This window comes from Salmo salar, chromosome 16 (genome assembly GCF_965601325.2).
Source record: "Salmo salar chromosome 16, fSalSal1, whole genome shotgun sequence".
Taxonomy (NCBI): domain Eukaryota; kingdom Metazoa; phylum Chordata; class Actinopteri; order Salmoniformes; family Salmonidae; genus Salmo; species Salmo salar.
Window position 1 is genome coordinate 43,951,970 of NC_138306.1, and position 20,281 is coordinate 43,972,250.

The 20,281-nt window shown below is 42.7% G+C and overlaps 2 protein-coding genes across 2 annotated transcripts; one reads left to right on the plus strand and one right to left on the minus strand.

Annotated features, from left to right (window-relative positions):
- Positions 1-15,114, plus strand: LOC106573879 (proprotein convertase subtilisin/kexin type 4). The gene is made up of 15 exons (XM_014149305.3): positions 1-342; positions 454-558; positions 662-757; positions 923-1,045; positions 1,425-1,501; positions 1,619-1,707; positions 1,819-1,991; positions 2,143-2,355; positions 2,629-2,729; positions 2,838-2,941; positions 3,191-3,308; positions 3,658-3,837; positions 7,343-7,467; positions 7,899-8,018; positions 14,466-15,114. Exons 1-15 carry the CDS (start codon positions 190-192, stop codon positions 15,005-15,007), a joined length of 2,319 nt encoding a protein of 772 aa, XP_014004780.1. The 5' UTR covers positions 1-189; the 3' UTR covers positions 15,008-15,114.
- LOC106573882 (uncharacterized) lies at positions 15,042-19,142 on the minus strand. The gene is made up of 5 exons (XM_014149313.3): positions 18,986-19,142; positions 17,998-18,285; positions 17,309-17,863; positions 16,153-16,366; positions 15,042-15,767 (listed from the first exon to the last, which is right to left on the minus strand). Exons 2-5 carry the CDS (start codon positions 18,260-18,262, stop codon positions 15,509-15,511), a joined length of 1,293 nt encoding a protein of 430 aa, XP_014004788.1. The 5' UTR covers positions 18,263-18,285; positions 18,986-19,142; the 3' UTR covers positions 15,042-15,508.
- Positions 19,143-20,281: the final 1,139 nt, after the last annotated feature.

The window sequence follows — 20,281 nt, forward strand, 5'->3', positions numbered from 1 at the left end:
GTGGCGGGAATATTAGTTATTGTTCACGCTCGTGTAGTAGACCTATTCGAATGTCAAGCTACAACCGTTAGTGATGAAACTGTCAACATCAGTTAAAATCAAGTTGCAGACATGAGAGTTAGCGAAATGAAAGGGTTGCTTCTCGATGACTAACAATGTATCAGCTGAACAGTTCAAACAACAGACAGAATGAGGTATATCAGTTGCTTTTTATGTATGTTGTATGTGTGCACAATGTATGCCGAGGTCATCTACACCAACATTTGGGCTCTACATTTGAATTGCACTCCTGAACAAATCAACAAGATTGCAAAGAAGCATGGTTTCCATAACATGGGAAAGGTAAAACAATGTTAGTTCACTGTTGATGTCATATAATAATTTGTATTTTTATGTGTTGATCTTTTGGCATATTATGACTAGCTCATTTCTTCTGGCATATTATATTTGTAGATATTTCCAGATGGCAACTATTACCATATGGAGCATAGACAGCTGGCAAAGCAATCATTGCAGGCACACCATTTGCATAATCTTCGACTCAAAATGGACCCTAAGGTGAATAGCCAATAGGTCAATACTATCCAAAATTGACTGGAATAACCAGTCCTAGCATTGCTCTTATTGTAATGAGTGTGATGATGTACTTTCTGTTTCTTAGGTGCTTTGGTTTGCACAACAATCTGGTAGGAGTAGAAAGAGAAGACACTCTTTCACAGTACCAACTGATCCATTTTTCAATCAGCAGTGGTACCTGGTATGTCAACATTAAGCTTCCATTTTTGTTTGAAGTATATTTCCATAATAGAAGCTCTTTACATTTTTATTCAGCCTGTTTTAGTTTTTTCTGCCTTGAGTGAAAAGAAATGGTTATCCTTGTTTTAAAACAAAAAAATATAATTTATTCAAACTGCTTTTCCAGAGTGAGGCCTTTGATCAGAATGTGGTGGCTGCATGGGCTCAAGGCTACACAGGAAAAGGGGTGGTGGTGTCCATCTTAGATGATGGCCTAGAGACAAGCCACCCAGACATTGCTGAAAATTATGTGAGTTGTTATTATCATTTTTTATTTAATCTTTATTTTAACAGGGAACACATTGAGACCTAGGTCTCTTTTACAAATGTGCCTTGTATAATACAACATAAATATACAGATTATACCCTATATAAATTAAAATACAAAAACACATTAATGGGAAGCACAAATCACCCAGAAAAAGTTGCATTCCTCCACAAAAATGTCCCCAATCAATACTTTAAATTGCCCGAATGGCACTAGAACATCAATATGAAATGTATTTAGAATTTTGTTCCAGCAATACAGTGCAGGATTTTTTTTTGAAAAAGACAAATATTATTTAAAAAAAAATAAAAATACAAGTGGCAAATGATCCTTATAAAGACCTAATGTATTGTACCTGTAGGATCCACAGGCTAGCTATGACATGAACGATAATGACCCCAACCCAGACACTCAATACTCTCTGACCAGACCGAAGAGGTAATTTGCTGTGATGTTAACATTTTAATGCAAGATATTACATCATGTATCATGAATGAAGTGCACTATGTGAGAACATTCTGTATGGATGAACCCCTTTTGTCTTCTGTTCCATAGGCATGGAACACGGTGTGCTGGGGTGGTGGCAGCAGTGGCAAATAATGGGGTGTGTGGGGTTGGAGTGGCATATCAGGCCAAGATCGGAGGCAAGTATTACCCATACATTCAGTCATTCGGTCTCTTTTAATAGCATATAGAACTGTACTGCAATTATCCTGCTTTAATTTGCATCCTGTTACTTGTTCTGTTTTGTCCAGGAGTTCGGATGTTGGATGGACAAGTGACTGACCTGATAGAAGCCATGTCCTTAAATTTGAATCAGCAACACATTGACATCTACAGCTCCAGCTGGGGACCTGAAGATTTGGGGACAAATTTGGAGGGGCCAAACACATTGGCCCAAGAAGCCTTTATCAGAGGCATTACTAATGTATGATACAACTTGTACTGGTTATCCTATATTACCTGTTTCATCAGTAGTGTCCATTTTGTTAGATAAGATAAAACAATGTAATCGGCATGGCAACTAAACCGGTAAGATCATACAATGAGTCTTAAAAAACATATTCAATACCTTACAGGGCCGAGGTGGCTTGGGTTCCATTTACGTTTGGGCTTCAGGCAATGGGGGCGCCAGCTTTGACAACTGCAACTGCGATGGCTACACAAACAGCATTTACACGTTGTCTGTTGGTAGTACCACTGAGAGGGGAACGCTGCCCTTCTACAGTGAACCCTGCTCTGCCATTCTAACAACGACCTACAGTGGTGGCAGCTTTCATCACCGCAGTATTGTAAGTCTCTTTGTCCCCAACTCATCCCACACTAGTGTTTTTAACATTCATATATTTCTTTAAAAATATGCATTTAGAATGACAAAGCATTCTGTTAAATCTGACTAGTTTAGCTTTAGTTTAATTGTGCTTAACAAAGTAGTCACATGAATGCAAAGGTTTGCTGAAGATGTGTGGAACTCTGAAAAAGGTCAATATTTATCTGACATTTACCACCTACAGCAACAGTAAGCAAAGCCTCAACAAAATACCTGGATGTTGTTTCCCTTTTAGGTCACCACCGACCTGCATCAATCCTGCACCTCAGACCATACTGGGACCTCTGCCTCTGCCCCTCTGGCTGCTGGAATCATTGCACTGGCTCTGGAGGCAAAGTAACCATTCTCTTGTCTCTGTGCACCTGTAACTCAATAACCTATTTGTTGTAAGTTTGAGGCTTTGAGTCATCGAGAAAGAAGATAATATCCCAACTTCTCCCACAGCCCGACACTCAACTGGCGTGATGTGCAACACCTCGTGGTGCGAGCATCTAGACCGGTAGATCTTCGAACGCATGATTGGCGGACTAATGGTGTTGGAAGACCTGGTGAGACATAAAGCACTACCTTCTAGTGGTAGATAGTTGACCATTTAGGGAAACTGGGATGTGATTTGCTAGACTGTAGGGCCAGAAATTGAGTTGAAATGAATGAACTGGGCTGCTTTTTGACAGGCAGCCCAATTCTGATATTTTTTTCAATCAGATTGGTCAAAAGACAAGTTAGTGGAAAGAATATAAGAATTTGGCTGCCTATGTACAGCTATAGCATCATACACCTGATTTGCTTTATTGTAGTCAGCCATTACTATGGATATGGGCTACTGGATGCAGGGAGACTGGTGGAGTTGGCCAGTAAATGGAAAGCAGTCAAACCTAAAAGGAAATGCACCATTGAGCTCATTACTAGAGCCATGTAAGGAAAACATCCTTGTCCTTTCATCTCACTTATGGATAGTTAGTAGGAAAACAGCCACTTAGTGTGTTCTATAGCTGTTTACAGTAAACATAAACATGATCTTCAGATTTTCTTGAGCATAAACAGAAGTGGAGGCTGGTGGGAGGAGCTATAGGACGGGCTCATTGTAATGGCTGGGATGCAATGCATGGAACGGAGTCAAACATGTGGTTTCCATTTGTGTGGTGTGTGATACCATTCCATAAGCTCCTCCCACCAGCCACTACCGATAAAGTAATTCCACTAATTCATAATGCCAACTTGGCCAGTTAGATTTGTTATACCTGATGCTATGTCTGTCTGATAGTGAACTCCGCAGGAAACTGACATTGAGGTGGAATGTGACAGCTTGTCACGGCACCAGGAACTGGATTCGGTCTCTGGAGCACATCCAGGCCCGTCTTACACTGAGCTATAGCAGACGTGGAGATCTCTCCATCACCCTCATTAGTCCAAAGAAGACCATCTCCAATTTACTCACAACCAGGTAAGGCACAGCCAAGTCAATGGACAGAAAGATTGAAAGCAATACATAGAAGTGATTTAAAAAGTCAGTCAATCAATTAATAATATTATAATACTCTTAGAAAAAAAAAGGTATTTAATTTACAATATGTAGAATCTATGAGAATAGAAAGGTTCAGAACTTTTGTGAAACATCACAGCACAGTGGAAAAATATATGGCAAATAGAACTTGATGGTGTTCAGAGATAGATGGGAGGGGTTTAGTGGAGCTGAAGGATGGGACTAAAAACAAACAAAAGATAACTATTGTAAACCATACTGTGTCTGTAAAATGTATATAGTATGTATAGGCTTCTACTTCCAGTTTAAGTGTTTTCGTCTACTACTTTACTCGAATTAGGGGAGGGATGGTAGGGTTAAGTGTGCCTTGAATTGTAAATAAATCACTGACAGTGTCACCAGCAAAGCACCCCCACACCATCACACCTCCTCCTCCATGCTTCACGGTGGGAACCACACATGCGGAGATTATCCTACTCTGCGTCTCAGACAGGGCGGTTGGAATCAAACATTTCTAATTTGGACTCATCAGACCAAAGGACAGATTTCCACCCGTCTAATGTCCATTGCTTGTGTTTCTTGGCCCAAGCAAGTCTTCTTCTTATTGGTGTCCTTTTTTAGTGGTTTCTTTGCAGCATTTCGACCATGAAGGACTGATTCACACAGTCTCCTCTGAACAGTTGATGTTGAGATGTCTGTTACTTGAACTCTGTGAAGCATTTATTTGGGCTGCAATTTGAGGCTGGTAACTCTAATGAACTTATCCTCTGCAGCAGAGGTAACTCTGGGGTCTTCCTTTCCTGTGGCGGTCCTTATGAGAGCCAGTTTCATCATAGCGCTTGGTTTTTGCAACTGCACTTGAATAAACTTTCAAAGTTCTTAATTTTCCGCATTGACTGACCTTCATGTCTTAAAGTAATGATGGACTGTCGTTTCTCTTTGCTTATTTGAGCTGTTCTTGCCATAATATGGACTTGGTCTATTACCGAATAGGGCTATCTTCTGTCTACCAACCCTACCTTGTCACAACACAACTGATTGGCTCAAACGCATTAAGAAGGATATCAATTCCACTATTTAACTTTTAAATGGGCACACCTGTTAATTGAAATGCATTCCAGGTGACTACCTCATGAAGCTGGTTGAGAAAATGCCAAGAGTGTGCAAAGCTGTCATCAAGGCAAAGGGTGGCTACTTAGAAGAATCTCAAATATGAAATATGAAATATATTTGTATTTGTTTTAACACTTTTTTGGTAATTATATGATTCCATATGTGCTATTTTATAGTTTTGATGTCTTCACTATTATTCTACAATGTAGAAAATAGAAAAATAAAGAAAAACCCTGGAATGAGTAGGTGTGTCTAAACTTTTGACTGGTACTGTATGTGTATGTGTGTGTGGGAAGCTTGTGGAAGGCTATCCGAAACGTTTCACCCAAGTTAAACAATTTAAAGGCAACGCTACCAAATACTAATTGAGTGTATGTAAACTTCTGACCCACTGGGAATGTGAAATAAAAGCTGAAATAAATCATTCTCTCTACTATTATTCTGACATTTCACATTCTTAAAATAAAGTGGTGATCCTAACTGACCTAAGACAGGGAATTTTTACTAGGATTAAATGTCAGGAATTGTGAAAAACTGAGTTTAAATGTATTTGGCTAAGGTGTATGTAAACTTCCGACTTCAACTGTATATTGAGCATTCAAGACACAATGTGCAGAAATAAAGGGAGGAGCCAGGAACATTTTCCACAATGGAAAGATCAGCTGACTCCTTGGCTTTCTACAAAAGCCATTATCTCTAAACTAGACTATGTACAAATCATAAACTCAGAAACAAAAAAGAAACGTCCTTTTTTCAAGACCCTGTCTTTCAAAGAGAATTCGTAAAAATCCAAATAACTTCACAGATCTTCACTGTAAAGGGTTTAAACACTGTTTCCAATGCTTGTTCAATGAACCATAAACAATTAATGAACATGCACCAGTGGAACGGTCGTTAAGACACTAACAGCTTACAGACAATTAAGGTCACAGTTAGGAAAACTTAGGACACAAAAGAGACCTTTTCTACTGACTCTGAAAAACACCAAAAGAAAGATGCCCAGGGTACCTGCTCATCTGCGTGAACGTGCCTTAGGCATGCTGCAAGGAGGCATGTGGACTGCAGATGTGGCTAGGGCAATAAATTGCAATGTCCGTACTGTGAGACGCCTAAGACAGCGCTACAGGGAGACAGGACAGACAGCTGATCGTCCTCGCAGTGGCAGACCATGTGTAACAACACCTGCACAGGATCAGTACATCCGAACATCACACCTGCGGGACAGGTCCAGGATGGCAACAACAACTGCCCGATTTACACCAGGAACGCACAATCCCTCCATCAGTGCTGACTGTCCGCAATAGGCTGAGAGAGGCTGGACTGAGGGCTTGTAGGCCTGTTGTAAGGCAGGTCCTCACCAGACATCACCGGCAACAATGTCGCCTATGGGCACAAACCCACCTTTGCTGGACCAGACAGGACTGGCACAAAATGCTCGTCACTGACGAGTCGCGGTTTTGTCTCACCAGGAGTGATGGTTGGATTTGCGTTTATCGTCTAAGGAATGAGCGTTACACCGAGGCCTGTACTCTGGAGCGGGATCGATTTTGGAGGTGGAGGGTCCATCGTGGTCTGGGGCGGTGTGTCACAGCATCATCGGACTGAGCTTGTTGTCATTGCAGGCAATCTCAACACTGTGCGTTACAGGGAAGACATCCTCCTCCCTCATGTGGTCCCCTTCCTGCAGGCTCATCCTGACATGACCCTCCAGCATCCTGACCCTCCAGCATGACAATGCCACCAGCCATACTGCTCATTCTGTGCGTGATTTCCTGCAAGGCAGGCATGTCAGTGTTCTGCCATGGCCAGCGAAGAGCCCGGTTCTCAATCCCATTGAGCACGTCTGGGAGCTGTTGGATCGGAGGGTGAGGGCTAGGGCCATTCCCCCCAGAAATGTCCAGGAACTTGCAGGTGCCTTGGTGGAAGAGTGGGGTAACATCTCACAGCAAGAACTGGCAAATCTGGTGCAGTCCATGAGGAGGAGATGCACTGCAGTACTTAATGCAGCTGGTGGCCACACCAGATACTGACTGTTTCTTTTGATTTTGACACCCCCTTTGTTCAGGGACACATTATTCAATTGCTGTTAGTCACATGTCTGTGGAACTTGTTCAGTGTATGTCTCAGTTGTTGAATCTTGTTATGTTCATACAAATATTTACACATGTTAAGTTTGCTGAAAATAAATGCACTTGACAGTGAGAGGACGTTTATTTTTTTGCTGAGTTCATATATATATATATATATATATATATATATATATATATGGCATAATGGTGAAGTATCAGGGTTTCAATATGCAACAAGAGGTCTTCAGTGTACTAAAATATTCTAATTCAATGTTGCTTCACAGGCCTTACGATAAAATGTCTACAGGTTTCTCAGACTGGGCCTTCATGAGTACACACTGCTGGGATGAGGATCCCTGCGGATATTGGGTTCTACGGATAGAAAACAACGGAGATTCAACCAACAGAGGTACACTGACAAAAACAAAGATGTTTCAATTTAAGGTGTCAACTTCAATAACACAGCGAGTGTCTTAAAACTCATCTCTAGTATTTCAATTAAATTAGTTACAGAAAGAAATAGTACACAACATTAATTAGAAACAGAACATTTGTCATCTTTAACTAGTATTAGAAATCAAATGAACTCAGTGCTGCAGCTGATGTGACGGAGGCTGGCACTGTTTGGCTCTCGCTTTCTTTTGTAGTCCTTCCCGTTCAAGCGCACACCTCATCAAAAGATACTACTCAATGTACTCATGACATGAAAATTATTTGTTTTTGTTCCATAATTTCTCACACAGTTACAATTTAGGACAGGATTTGTATGCTTTAGATTGTGCAATGGACATTTTCTACAATGTACTCAAGCACAAACTCATTTTTTTTCTTTGTCCATAGGCGTCCTGTTGAAATTTCATCTGGAGTTGCATGGGACAGATGAACACATGGCAGGCCGTCGCATGGAGAGGTCAGTGATACAGCAGTGTGCAGTGGGGAACTCTAATGGCAGCTGTGAAGGTAGGCAGCAACATCAACCATACCCTGAATTTATACTGAACAAAAATATAAACTCAACATGCGACAATTAATGATTTTACTGAGTTACAGTTCATTTAAGGAAATCAGGCAATTTAAATAAATTCATTAGGCCCTAATCTATGGATTTTAACTTGACCTGGCAGGGGCGCAGCCATGGGTGGGCATATGTAACAGTGTAGGTTCCGTCCCTCTCTTCGCCCCCACCTGGGCTCGAACCAGGGACCCTTGCACACATCAACAACTGACACCCACGAAGCATCGTTACACAAAAGCCGCGGCCCTTGCAACGCAAGGGGAACAACCACTTCAGGTCTCAGAGCGAGTGACATCACTGATTGAAACGCTATTAGCGCGCACCACCGCTAACTAACTAGCCATTTCACCTCGGTTACACTCACCCCCCTTTTGACCTCCTCCTTTTCCGCAGCAACCAATGATCTGGGTCACGGCACCAATGTAACAGTGTAGGTTCCGTCCCTCTCTTCGCCCCCACCTGGGCTCGAACCAGGGACCCTTGCACACATCAACAACTGACACCCACGAAGCATCGTTACCCATCGCGCCACAAAAGCCACGGCCCTTGCAACGCAAGGGGAACAACCACTTCAGGTCTCAGAGCGAGTGACGTCACCGTTTGAAAAGCTATTAGCGCGCACCACCGCTAACTAACTAGCCATTTCACATCGGTTACACATAGGCCCACCCATTGGGGAGACAGGCCCAGCCAATCAGAAAGAGTTTTTCCCCACAAAAGGACTTTATTACAGACAGAAATACTCCTCAGTTCCATCAGCTGTCCGGGTGGCTCGTCTCAGACGATCCCGTAGGAGAAGAAGCCGGATGTGGAGGTCCTGGGCTGGCGTGGTTACATGTGGTCTGCGGTTGTGAGGCCGGTTGGACGTACTGCCAAAGTCTCTAAAACGACTTGAGGCGTCTTATGGTAGAGAAATTAACATGCAATTCTTGGCAACAGCTCTGGTGGACATTCCTGAAGTCAGCATGCCAATTGCTCGCTCCTTCAAAACTTGAGGCATCTGTGGTATTGTGTTGTGTGACAAAACTGCACATTTTAAAGTGGCCTTTTATTGTTCCTAGCACAAGGTTCACCTGTGTAATGATCATGCTGTTTAATCAGCTTCTTGATATGCCAAACCTGTCAGGTGGATGGATTATCTTGGCAAAGGAGAAATTCTCACTAACAGAGATGTAAACAAATTTGTGCAAGAAATTTGGAGGAGATGGCTGCCGTTTTACAGTCTCCTTATTTGAAACTTATTTTGTGCATAATGTTTCTGCCACCGTCTCTTATGACCGAAAAGAGCTTCTAGATATCAGGAAAGCGATTACTCACCTCGTACTGGACGAAGATTTTTCTTTAACGAGTCAGACGCTTAGGATTTACTTCAGACACCCGACAAGGCCCAAATCCCAGTGATTCGCATGAGAAAGGGACAGAGATATCGGGGATGTAGGTCGGGGTGCCTTGTAAGGATCCGTCGGTGAGTGGGTAATCTGCCTCTACCATCAGTCCTATTAGCCAATGTACAATCATTGGATAACAAAATAGACAAACTACGATCACGAATATCCTACCAACGGGACATTAAAAACTGTAATATCTTATGTTTCACTGAGTCGTGGCTGAACGATGACATGAATAACATACAGCTGCCGGGGTTTACGCTGAATCGGCAAGATTGAACAGCCGCCTCCGGTAAGACAAGGGGTGGCGGTCTGTATATTTGTAAACAACAGCTGGTGCACGAAATCTAATAGTAAGGAAGTCTCAAAGTTTTGCTCGCTTGAGGTATAGTATCTCATGATAAGCTGTAGACCACAATATTTACCAAGAGGGTTTATCTATATTTTTCGTAGCTGTCTTTTACCACCACAAACCAATTCTGGCACTAAGACCGCGCTCAATGAGCTGTATACGGCCATAAGCAAACAAGAAAATGCTCATCTAGAGGCGGCACTCCTAGTGGCCGGGGACTTTAATGCAGGGAAACTTAAATCCGTTTTACCTAATTTCTACCAGCATGTTAAATGTGCAACCAGATGAAAAAAAATACTCTAGACCACCTTTACTCCACACACAGAGATGGATAGCAAAGCTCTCTCTCGCCCTCCACTTGGAAAATTGGACCATAATTCTATCCTCCTGATTCCTGCTTACAAGCAAAACTTAAGCAGGCAGCACCAGTGACTCGGTCAATAAAGAAGTGGTCAGATGACGCAGATGCTAAGCTACAGGACTGTTTTGCTAGCACAGACTGGAATATGTTCCGGAATTCTTCCGATGGCATTGAGGAGTACACCATATCAGTCACTGGATTCATCAATAAGTGCATTGATGACGACGTCCCCACAGTGACTGTACATACATATCCCAACCAGAAGCCATGGATTACAGGCAACATCGGCACTGAGCTAAAGGGTAGAGCTGCCGCTTTCAAGGAGCGGGACTCTAACCCGGACGCTTATAAGAAATCCCGCTATGCCCTCTTACGAACCATCAAACAGGCAAAAGTGTAAATTCAGCACTAAGATTGAATCCTACTACACCGGCTCCGACGCTCATCAGATTTGGCAGGGCTTGCAAACTATTAGACTACAAAGGGAAGCACAGCCGCAAGCTGCCCAGTGACACGAGCCTACCAGACTAGCTAAATTACTTCTATGCTCGCTTCGAGGCAAGCAACACTGAAGCATACATGAGAGCATCAGCGTGATCAAGCTCTCCGTCGCTGATGCGAGTAAGACCTTTAAACAGGTCAACATTCACAAGGCCGCGGGGCCAGACGGATTACCAGGACGTGTACTCCGAGCATGCGCTGACCAACTGGCAACTGTCTTCTAGAGGTCGACCGATTATGATTTTTCAACGCCGATACCAATAATTGGAGGACCAAAAAAAGCCGATGCCGATTAATCGGCCATTTTTTAAAATTTGTATTAATGACAATTACAACAATACTGAATGAACACTTATTTTAACTTAATATAATACATCAATAAAATCTATTTAGCCTCAAATAAATAATGAAACATATTCAATTTGGTTTAAATAATGCAAAAACAAAGTGTTGGAGAAGAAAGTAAAAGTGCAATATGTGCCATGTAAAAAAGCTAACATTTAAGTTCCTTGCTCAGAACATGAGAACATATGAAAGCTGGTGGTTCCTTTTAATATTCCCAGGTAAGAAGTTTTAGGTTGTAGTTATTATAGGAATTATAGGACTATTTCTCTCTATACGATTTGTATTTCATATACCTTTGACTATTGGATGTTCTTATAAGCACTGTAGTATTGCCAGTGTAACAGTATAGCTTCCGTCCCTCTCCTCGCTCCTACCTGGGCTCGAACCAGGAACACATCGACAACAGCCACCCTCGAAGCAGCGTTACCCATGCAGAGCAAGGGGAACAACTACTCAAAGTCTCAGAGCGAGTGACGTTTGAAACGCTATTAGCGCGCACCCCGCTAACTAGCTAGCCATTTCACATCGGTTACACCAGCCTAATCTCGGGAGTTGATAGGCTTGAAGTCATAAACAGCACAATGCTTGAAGCATTGCAAAGAGCTGCTGTTTGAATGAATGCTTACAAGCCTGCTGGTGCCTACCATCGCTCAGTCAGACTGCTCTATCAAATCATAGACTTAATTATAACATAATAACACACAGAAATACGAGCCTTTGGTCATTAAAATGGTCGAATCCGGAAACTATCATTTCGAAAACAAAACGTTTGTTCTTTCAGTGAAATACGGAACCGTTCCGTATTTTATCTAACGGATGGCATCCCTAAGTCTAAATATTGCTGTTACATTGTACAACCTTCAATGTTATGTCATAATTAATTACGGCCTTTGTTAGGAATAAATGGACTTTCGCAGTTCGCAATGAGCCAAGCGGCCCAAACTGCTGCATATACCCTGACTGCTTGCACGGAACGCAAGAGAAGTGACACAATTTCCCTAGTTATAAGAAATTCATGTTAGTAGGCAATATTAACTAAATATGCAGGTTTAAAATATATACTTGTGTATTGATTTTAAAGAAAGGCATTGATGTTTATGGGTAGGTACATTGGTGCAACGACAGTGCTTTTTTCGCAAATGCGCTCGTTAAATCATCACCCGTTTGTCGAAGTAGGCTGTGATTCAATGACAAATTAACAGGCACCGCATCGATTATATGCAACGCAGGACACGCTAGATAAACTAGTAATATCATCAACCATGTGTAGTTAACTAGTGATTATGTTAAGATTGATTGTTTTTTATAAGATAAGTTTAATGCTAGCTAGCAACTTACCTTGGCTTCTTGCTGCCCTCTCGTAACAGGAAGTCAGCCTGCCACACAGGCTCCTCGTGGAGTGCAATGTAAGGCAGGTGTTTAGAGCGTTGGACTAGTAACCGGAAGGTTGCAAAAACAAATCCCCGAGCTGACAAGGTAAAAATCTGTCATTCTGCCCCTGAACAAGGCAGTTAACCCACCGTTCCTAGGCCGTCATTGAAAATAAGAATGTGTTCTTAACTGACTTGCCGAGTTAAATAAAGGTGTATAATAAAAAATAAAAAATTAAATAGTCAAAAAAATCGGTTGTTATGAAAACTTGAAATCGGCCCTAATTAATCGGCCATTCCGATTAATCGGTCGACCTCTAGTGTCTTCACTGATATTTTCAATCTGTCTCTGACTGAGTCAGTAAGACCAACATGTTTCAAACAGACCACCATAGTCCCTGTGCTTAAGAACACTATGGTAACCTGCCTAAATGACTACCGACCCGTAGCACTCACATCTGTAGCCATGAGGTGCTTTGAAAGGATGGTCATAGCTCACATTAACACCATTATCCCAGAAACCCTAGACCCAGTCCAGTTTGACTCAATCGCACTCCACACTGCCCTTTCCCATCTGGACAAAAGGAACACCTATGTGAGAATGCTATTCATTGACGACAGCTCTGTGTTCAACACCATAGTGCCCTCAACGCTCATCACTAAGCTAAGGACTCTGGGACTAAACACCTCCCTTTGCAACTGGATCCTGGACTTCCTGACGTGCCCCCCCAAGTTGTAAGGGTAGGTAACAACACATCTGCCATGCTGATCCTCAACACGGGGGCCCCTCAGGGGTGAGTGCTCAGTCCCCTCCTGTACTCCCTGTTCACTCATGACTGCATGGCCAGGCACGACTCCAACACTATCATTAAGTTTGCAGACGACACAACAGTGGTAGGCCTCATCACCGACAACGATGAGACAGCCTAAATGGAGGAGGTCAGAGACCTATCCTGTGTAGTGGCAGGATAACAACCTCTCCCTCAATGTGATCAAGACAAAGGAGATGATTGTGGACTACAGGAAAAGGAGGACCAAGCACACCCCCATTCTCATCGACTGGGCTGTAGTGAAGCAGGTTGAGAGCTTCAAGTTCCTTGGTGTCCGCATCACCAACAAATTATCATGGTCAAAACACACCAAGACAGTCGTGAAGAGGGCACGACAAAGCCTATTCCCCCTCAGGAGACTGAAAAGATTTGGCATGGGTCCTCAAAAGGTTCTACAGCTGCACCATTGAGAGCATCCTGACGGGTTGCATCACCGCCTGGTATGACAACTGCTCGGCCTCTGACCGCAAGGCACTACAGAGGGTAGTGCGTACGGCCCAGTACATAACTAGGGCCAAGCTTCCTGCCATCCAGGACCTCTATACCAGGCGGTGTCAAAGGAAGGCCCTAAAAGTTGTCAGACTCCAGCCACCCTAGTCATAGACTGTTCTCTGCTACCGCACGGCAAGCGGTACCGGAGTGCCAAGTCTAGGTCCCAAAGGCTTCTTAACAGCTTCTACACCCAAGCCATAAGACTCCTGAACAGCTAATCAAATGGCTATCGAGACTATTGCATTGCCCCCCCCCCCCCCCCCTTTACACTGCTGTAACTCTGTTATCTATGTATAGTCACTTTAAATCTGCCTACATGTACATATTACCTCAACTAACCTGTGCCCCCGCACATTGACTCTTTACCAGTAACCCCTGTATATAGCCTCGCTACTGTTATTTTACTGCTGCTCTTTAATTGTTATTTATCCATTTTTTTTTACTTAACACTTATTGTTCTTAACTGCATTGTCGGTTAAGGGCTTGTAAGTAAGCATTTCACTAAGGTCTACCCCTCTTGTATTCGGCGCATGTGACAAATACAATTTGATTTGAAATACACTTTTTGCGTGTATGGAGAATATCTGGAATCTTTTATTTCAGCTCATGAAACATCGGACCAACACTTTACATGTTGTGTTTTTATATTTTTGTTCAGTATATTTTACAATGAAACAGTTGCACACTGTAATGTCACATTCTATAAGACAGTTTGAAAATGTTACTAACCAAGTAAGGATCCTCCTTTTTTAGAGTGTGTCTACCCATTGTACGTGTTTGAGAGCATCTGCCTGATGTCCTGTCCACCTCACTACTATGAGTCAGATGGAAACAGCACCCGCTCCCATCGGAAGTGCTTACCCTGCCATCACAGCTGCCACACTTGTTTTGGGAAACAGGACACAAACTGTCTGGACTGCCCTCCGTATTCCATCCTGGATTTTCGTCTTGGTACCTGTAGCCCCCCTGTTTACCCCTGGGACCACAGAGGTAAAGTGACCAGTGGCATGGAGCGGACGGCAGCAGTTCTTGGTATCCTGATGGGAGGGCCGCTGGTGATTTTGTGCATCATGTGGGCGATTACATGGATGGTGAGCAGGGCGTTCGCTGCCAGGAACGAAGTGGACAGCAGCACCAGTCATAGCAGCAGTGAGGAGGCCAGGGATGTGGAGATGGTGGTCTTCCGTATTACAGAAGACCAGGCAGAGAACAGCGACAGAGCATCTACATTCACCAACATTCCCAATACTTCACTTCAAGAGGAATTTGACACGCTTCAGTCAACATTAAAGTAGCCAATAATAAAATTCTGTAGACAAACAGAAGAAATTATTTTCCAAATAGCTTTTATTGTTACTTCAGTATCATTTACAAACTTTTAGATGGATAAAATAAATGTCTATTTTGGACCCAAGTTGCATTCAGTGGTTTTTATAAGAACACATCAGTTGGTAGAATATCCATCCATTTGCAATTATAACTTTTAAGTCAAAATACTTCACAGAACATTAAATATAGGCACTGGAATAGCTTAAAAGGACACACATTTAGAAGTAGAACATTGTTCAAAGACTTCCTCCACAACTAAAGGGAGGAACGGCTCTTGCATTTCAGATAATAAGCATGAATCCACATAAAAAGGTCCTGTATATGAGGAGCAAAATACAACTTAAGCCTTTACAGACTTAGAGGTTAGTGGCATTCTGTGAAGCTCTGCTGAACTTCAGACCACAGGAATGGGCTATTTCTGGGTTCTAAGCTTTCTCTTTAAGTTATAAGGGACAGTGCTCTCCTCCTTACTGAGTTTCCAAGATGTCCGTGGGTATGACACTATCTGATTTGCCACTGGAGCTCTGTGACACCTCCAGAGGCCAGGATGAAGGGGTGGTCTCATAATAGAGTCTGTCCTCCGACCCAAAGAGCAGCTGTCTGAGGCTCAAGTCGTACAGACAGTACAGATTGAAAGCCACCATGGCAAGGAGTGGGAAAACAGTGATCCCCGATCCAAAGCCTCTCCAGGGGCTACACATGTGGAAGCAGAGCCAGTAGATAAGCCTATAGGAATAAAATGAGGATAAACTTAAAACATGTTCAGCTTTATAATAATTAGGTGCTTACATTTGTCCTATTTCAAACATGTGCATGTGTGAATTGGATATTTGATTTTTGCATATCCCAATCCCCCGACACCATTGGAGAATGGGGTCAGAGCCAGGGATCAACCATTATTCATGGGCACCCTGGAGAAATAAGGGTTATGTGCCTTGCTAAAGGGCACAGACAGATTTTTCACCTAGTCGGCTCGGGGATTTGAACCAATAACCTTTCAGTTACTAGCCCAATGCTCCTAACCGCTAAGCTACCTGCCGTCCATTCTAGAGCATAGTGACACGTCACTCTTTTCACTCACTGAGCAATCAATGACTTTGAAACCACTCACCTCCCACCAACGAAAACTCCAGTCAAAATGGGCACCACCCGCAGCTGGTCTTGAGGCAGGAATGTAGCCAGAACCAACAGATTGAGAACGTAGAGAAACAACTGCTCCATAGACGCGGAGACAAACAGCTGCTGAATGGCCGGTCTTCTGTGGAGAGCCTCAACTGGATTTAAAGACCCAGTGCAGAACTGGCACATAGCACCAATCAGCATAGCTAGAGGGGGAGTAATAGGTATGTTAGTATTGAAATTTGGAAACACAACACAAAACACCTAATGGTCTGTTTTGATTTTGTCTGGCATTATGAGTCTTCAGCATCCTAGTTTGAAGAAAAACTGCTTTTGAACTGATGCTTAGTCCAGTCTTTGATAATACCCTCCTTTTCTGCTTGAACATATGACTATTAATACTTGAAAACCGATCTTTCCTGCTTGAACATATAACATTCGACCAATAAAACTCGAAAACCAAATATGTGAAAGGATTTGTTTTTAGCCATGTTGCTTTCTACAGTCAAGTCCTTTCAGTAGAAAGAAAAGGAGATGAGGAAAGTAATGAGAAACTATTGGGACACTGCCCAGGAGACTGGAGAACTAGTTACCCTCATCTTTTCTATTCTAGTTTCCATGTTAAGCTATTTATAAGAAAGGGGAGGAAATTGCCAGTGCTTCAGTAAGACTTGCATTGCCTTGAGGTTGAATGTGTTGACAAAGACTAAGCCTTAGACAAATTATGAGACGTGGACTACTAGAAAACCTAAAATCACTTAATACTGCATTCAAGCGCTTTTTGGGAGATTGATTGCTCCAACTAAATAAGTAGGTTTGTAGAGCTCAGTATAAAAGTGGGGTGCCACTGAGCAAAAACAGGTTGAATCAACGTTGTTTCCATGTCATTTCAACAACAAAAAAGAAAATGTGATGACTTTGAATCAATGTGGGGAAATGATTGGATTTGCAAAAAGTCATCAACGTAAGGGGATTACATCTTTTCTCCCAACTTTTTACCTAAATCCAATGACGTGACATTTTCTTTGATTTCATGTTTGTTGACAACAACCAAATGTAAATCTAAACTAGATGTTCAACTAATGTCTGTGCCCAGTGTGACAGTTGTGTTGTTTGAGTCGCATATGAAAACAATTATTCAGACATACCCAACAAGATGGGGACTGCAGCAACGGCACAGCAGCAAAGTGTGAAAGTGAGGCGGCTGACCATGTCAGGGCAGTCTGGGGAATCTATGGGAACATAGAAATAAAGTGCATAGAGAAGCCCTGCAGTAAACAGAAGGGAGGCCAGGACTGAGCACACAGCAGGAACGCGGCCACTTTGGCAACATCTACAGCAGCAGCACCACAGTCTCTTGTCTGCCACCTCTGGGACAGCCTCACAAGTCTCTTGATCTTGGGAACTCCACATAGTCAACTCTATGCTCTCCGGTGGCAAGCCGAGCAACGGTTGGCCTTCATCAATGGTGGACTCCAGATTGTTGGATTCTGGACTCCATCTCTGTGTGTCTGTGCCATTGGGAATGTCTCTGCGAGAGGCTGGATTTGGAGTGCTGATGCAGTTTTCCACCGGGTCTTCCAAATTGTGCACAGGAGCAATCGGACTTGAAGTAGTTCCATCCTGAACTCCCTCTTTCCCCTCTTGCGGTCTTCGCTCTGCTTTGAAGCCCTCGCTGGGTTGCTGGTGGCAGGAATCAAGCTCTGTACAAAACAAAGCATAATCAACATATTTCTGCCACCATATGTTCAATGTTGTGAATAATGAATGTCACCCAATCTGCACATTTAATTAGTGGCACTCAAATAAAAAATGTGTTTGTTCTATTATCACTTACGGACAAGTTGATCGGCTGGCAGGGCTTCCAGGGAGTGGTGAGAGCCAATGACTGAGTGAGAAGAGGAGTGGAGCTCCTCCACTGAAGATTCAGGACTGTCAGACACTGGTGCTAAAGAGATCTGAGTGTCCAGGTCGAGGAATGGAGAGAATGACAGCCTGGCTGGGTCAATATCCTGCAGTTGATTGATGATGTCACTGATGGACTCCTTCACACTGTCAATCTCTTTGCCATCTTCTGGGTTGGTGGCTTGACGCCCCGACATCGTCGCACAGCCTACAGAACTAACTGTAGATAGACAATTTCACATTTACTATGTGAACCCTACAATAACATGACAATATCGGTCGTATTGATATTGTTTGCATCTCCGCACGCGAGGTTCGAAGGGTCCACCGCATTCGCGACAGGCTGTATTATGAACATCTGGGGATTGAATTTGGAATCGGCCCTTGGGGCAGCGCCAATCGTGAAGGGCGGCTAGTCGTCTGATTTTAGGACTGACACGCAACTAAACCAAACACGTCACGACTGGGGTTCATTCTCCAAACAAAAGACGGATTTACTAGACTATCATAACATTTTGTTCAGATTTTGGAAAGTGAGCCATCGAATTGAAATGACCAATTGACTCAAACGGAACGCGCACGCAAGAGAAAATGTGCATTTGCTGTTCTGTTGCAGATTAATTGTTGCCAGTTGCATTCATTGATTAGGATATTACCATTTTTCTTTGAATAGGATACTTGATGGTTGAAATGGTAGTCTATTGATCATAAATAGTACATACATCTGATATTCCCAAATCAAATTACTAATAATAACAAGAGGAGCAATATAAACGATAGCCTCATCATTTAGGTCTGATGAAGCCACTATTCAATAGCTTAGTTTATAAATAGTAGTCATATGGACAGACAGTCAAAATCCATACAGAGAAAGTAGCCTACACACTTCTATTCGATTAAAAGATGCTTAATATACTTACTTTTTCTAGGGATGCAGAATTACTATTGTTTCAATTTCTTCGTTTTTTTTCCTTCCCCCAACTTTTGTCTTCTAGAATCTGGTATACAGTCTCAACTTCTGAATCAAATTTCAAGACGGACAAAATACTACGTTTTAGCCCCCGCCCACACACTTTCTGGGTACCATGTCACACAGACCATATGGAGCAAATAAATCCAAAGCGGATACACGGGGGGGTTTGGGGCTCTGCTGTTGGGTCCAGATATTTAGAAAATAAAACATTACTTAAAACTTAAACAGGAAGTCACCTGGAGTTGATCATCAAATAAATCAGCCTCCTGTAAAGTGTTATGGTACACACAGAGAATTCAAAACAAATCACATGCAAAGTTATTTCAACTCAGATTTGCAAACTCTAGACGGGTTTCCAAAAGCAGTATGAAATTAACCCACTCAGACCTTAGTGTCGACTGAAAGGTGACCAGGTGCCAACCCCTGAGACTGATTTGTGAAGCATGTTGAAACTTTAGAAAGGTAAGAGAATAGGCACAGACAATAGCAGTCTTTGTGTTCCTGCCACATGTGGGGGAAACTGGCTTTAGAGTAGGATTTCACTATAGCTTTGGTGGGAAGGTCTGTTTAATGGGAGGGGTATGTTCAAGTTTGACAAGTTTAGTTTCTGAATATTCATTCTTGTCAAAATTCCATGTACAAAAACAAAACAAATAGGCTAAACCATGGAAGTCATAGGACACATGACATTTCTATAGTGTGCTAAAGGCACTGTAAAGGTAGCCAGAATAGATTGACCCTATGCTTGCTTACAGCTGCACTGGGGTCGGACAGGATTCCTATTTAGATTAAGACACCGTGGAGCCGGAGTGAGATATGGCTCAAAAAACATACCTTAGTCCAGAGATGATAAATACGTTGTACTCCAAATTGTCCCATTATCCCAATTGTTAGATCGAAATTGAATGACCACTAGTTTTTCCAGAAAATGGCCCTTTCAATCCTCATGCTAAGTAGTAGAAGCTAAAGCAGCCATTTTGGAATGGCAGTGTCAGCTAATCAGTTCCTTTGTTCAACGCTACGTGCCATTCCATAATGACTGCGGTGGGTACCAATAGCTAAAATGAGGACAAGTAACAATTTACTTAAACTAGCAGTCATTCAATGATTCTCAGTGTAACAGTTTGGATAATGGGACAATTCGGAGAACGCATTTCTCATCCCTGGATTGAGTTATGTTTTCCGAGCCATAACTTACACCAGCTCCGTAGTGTCTTAACCTAAACAGGAAGCCTGTCCGACC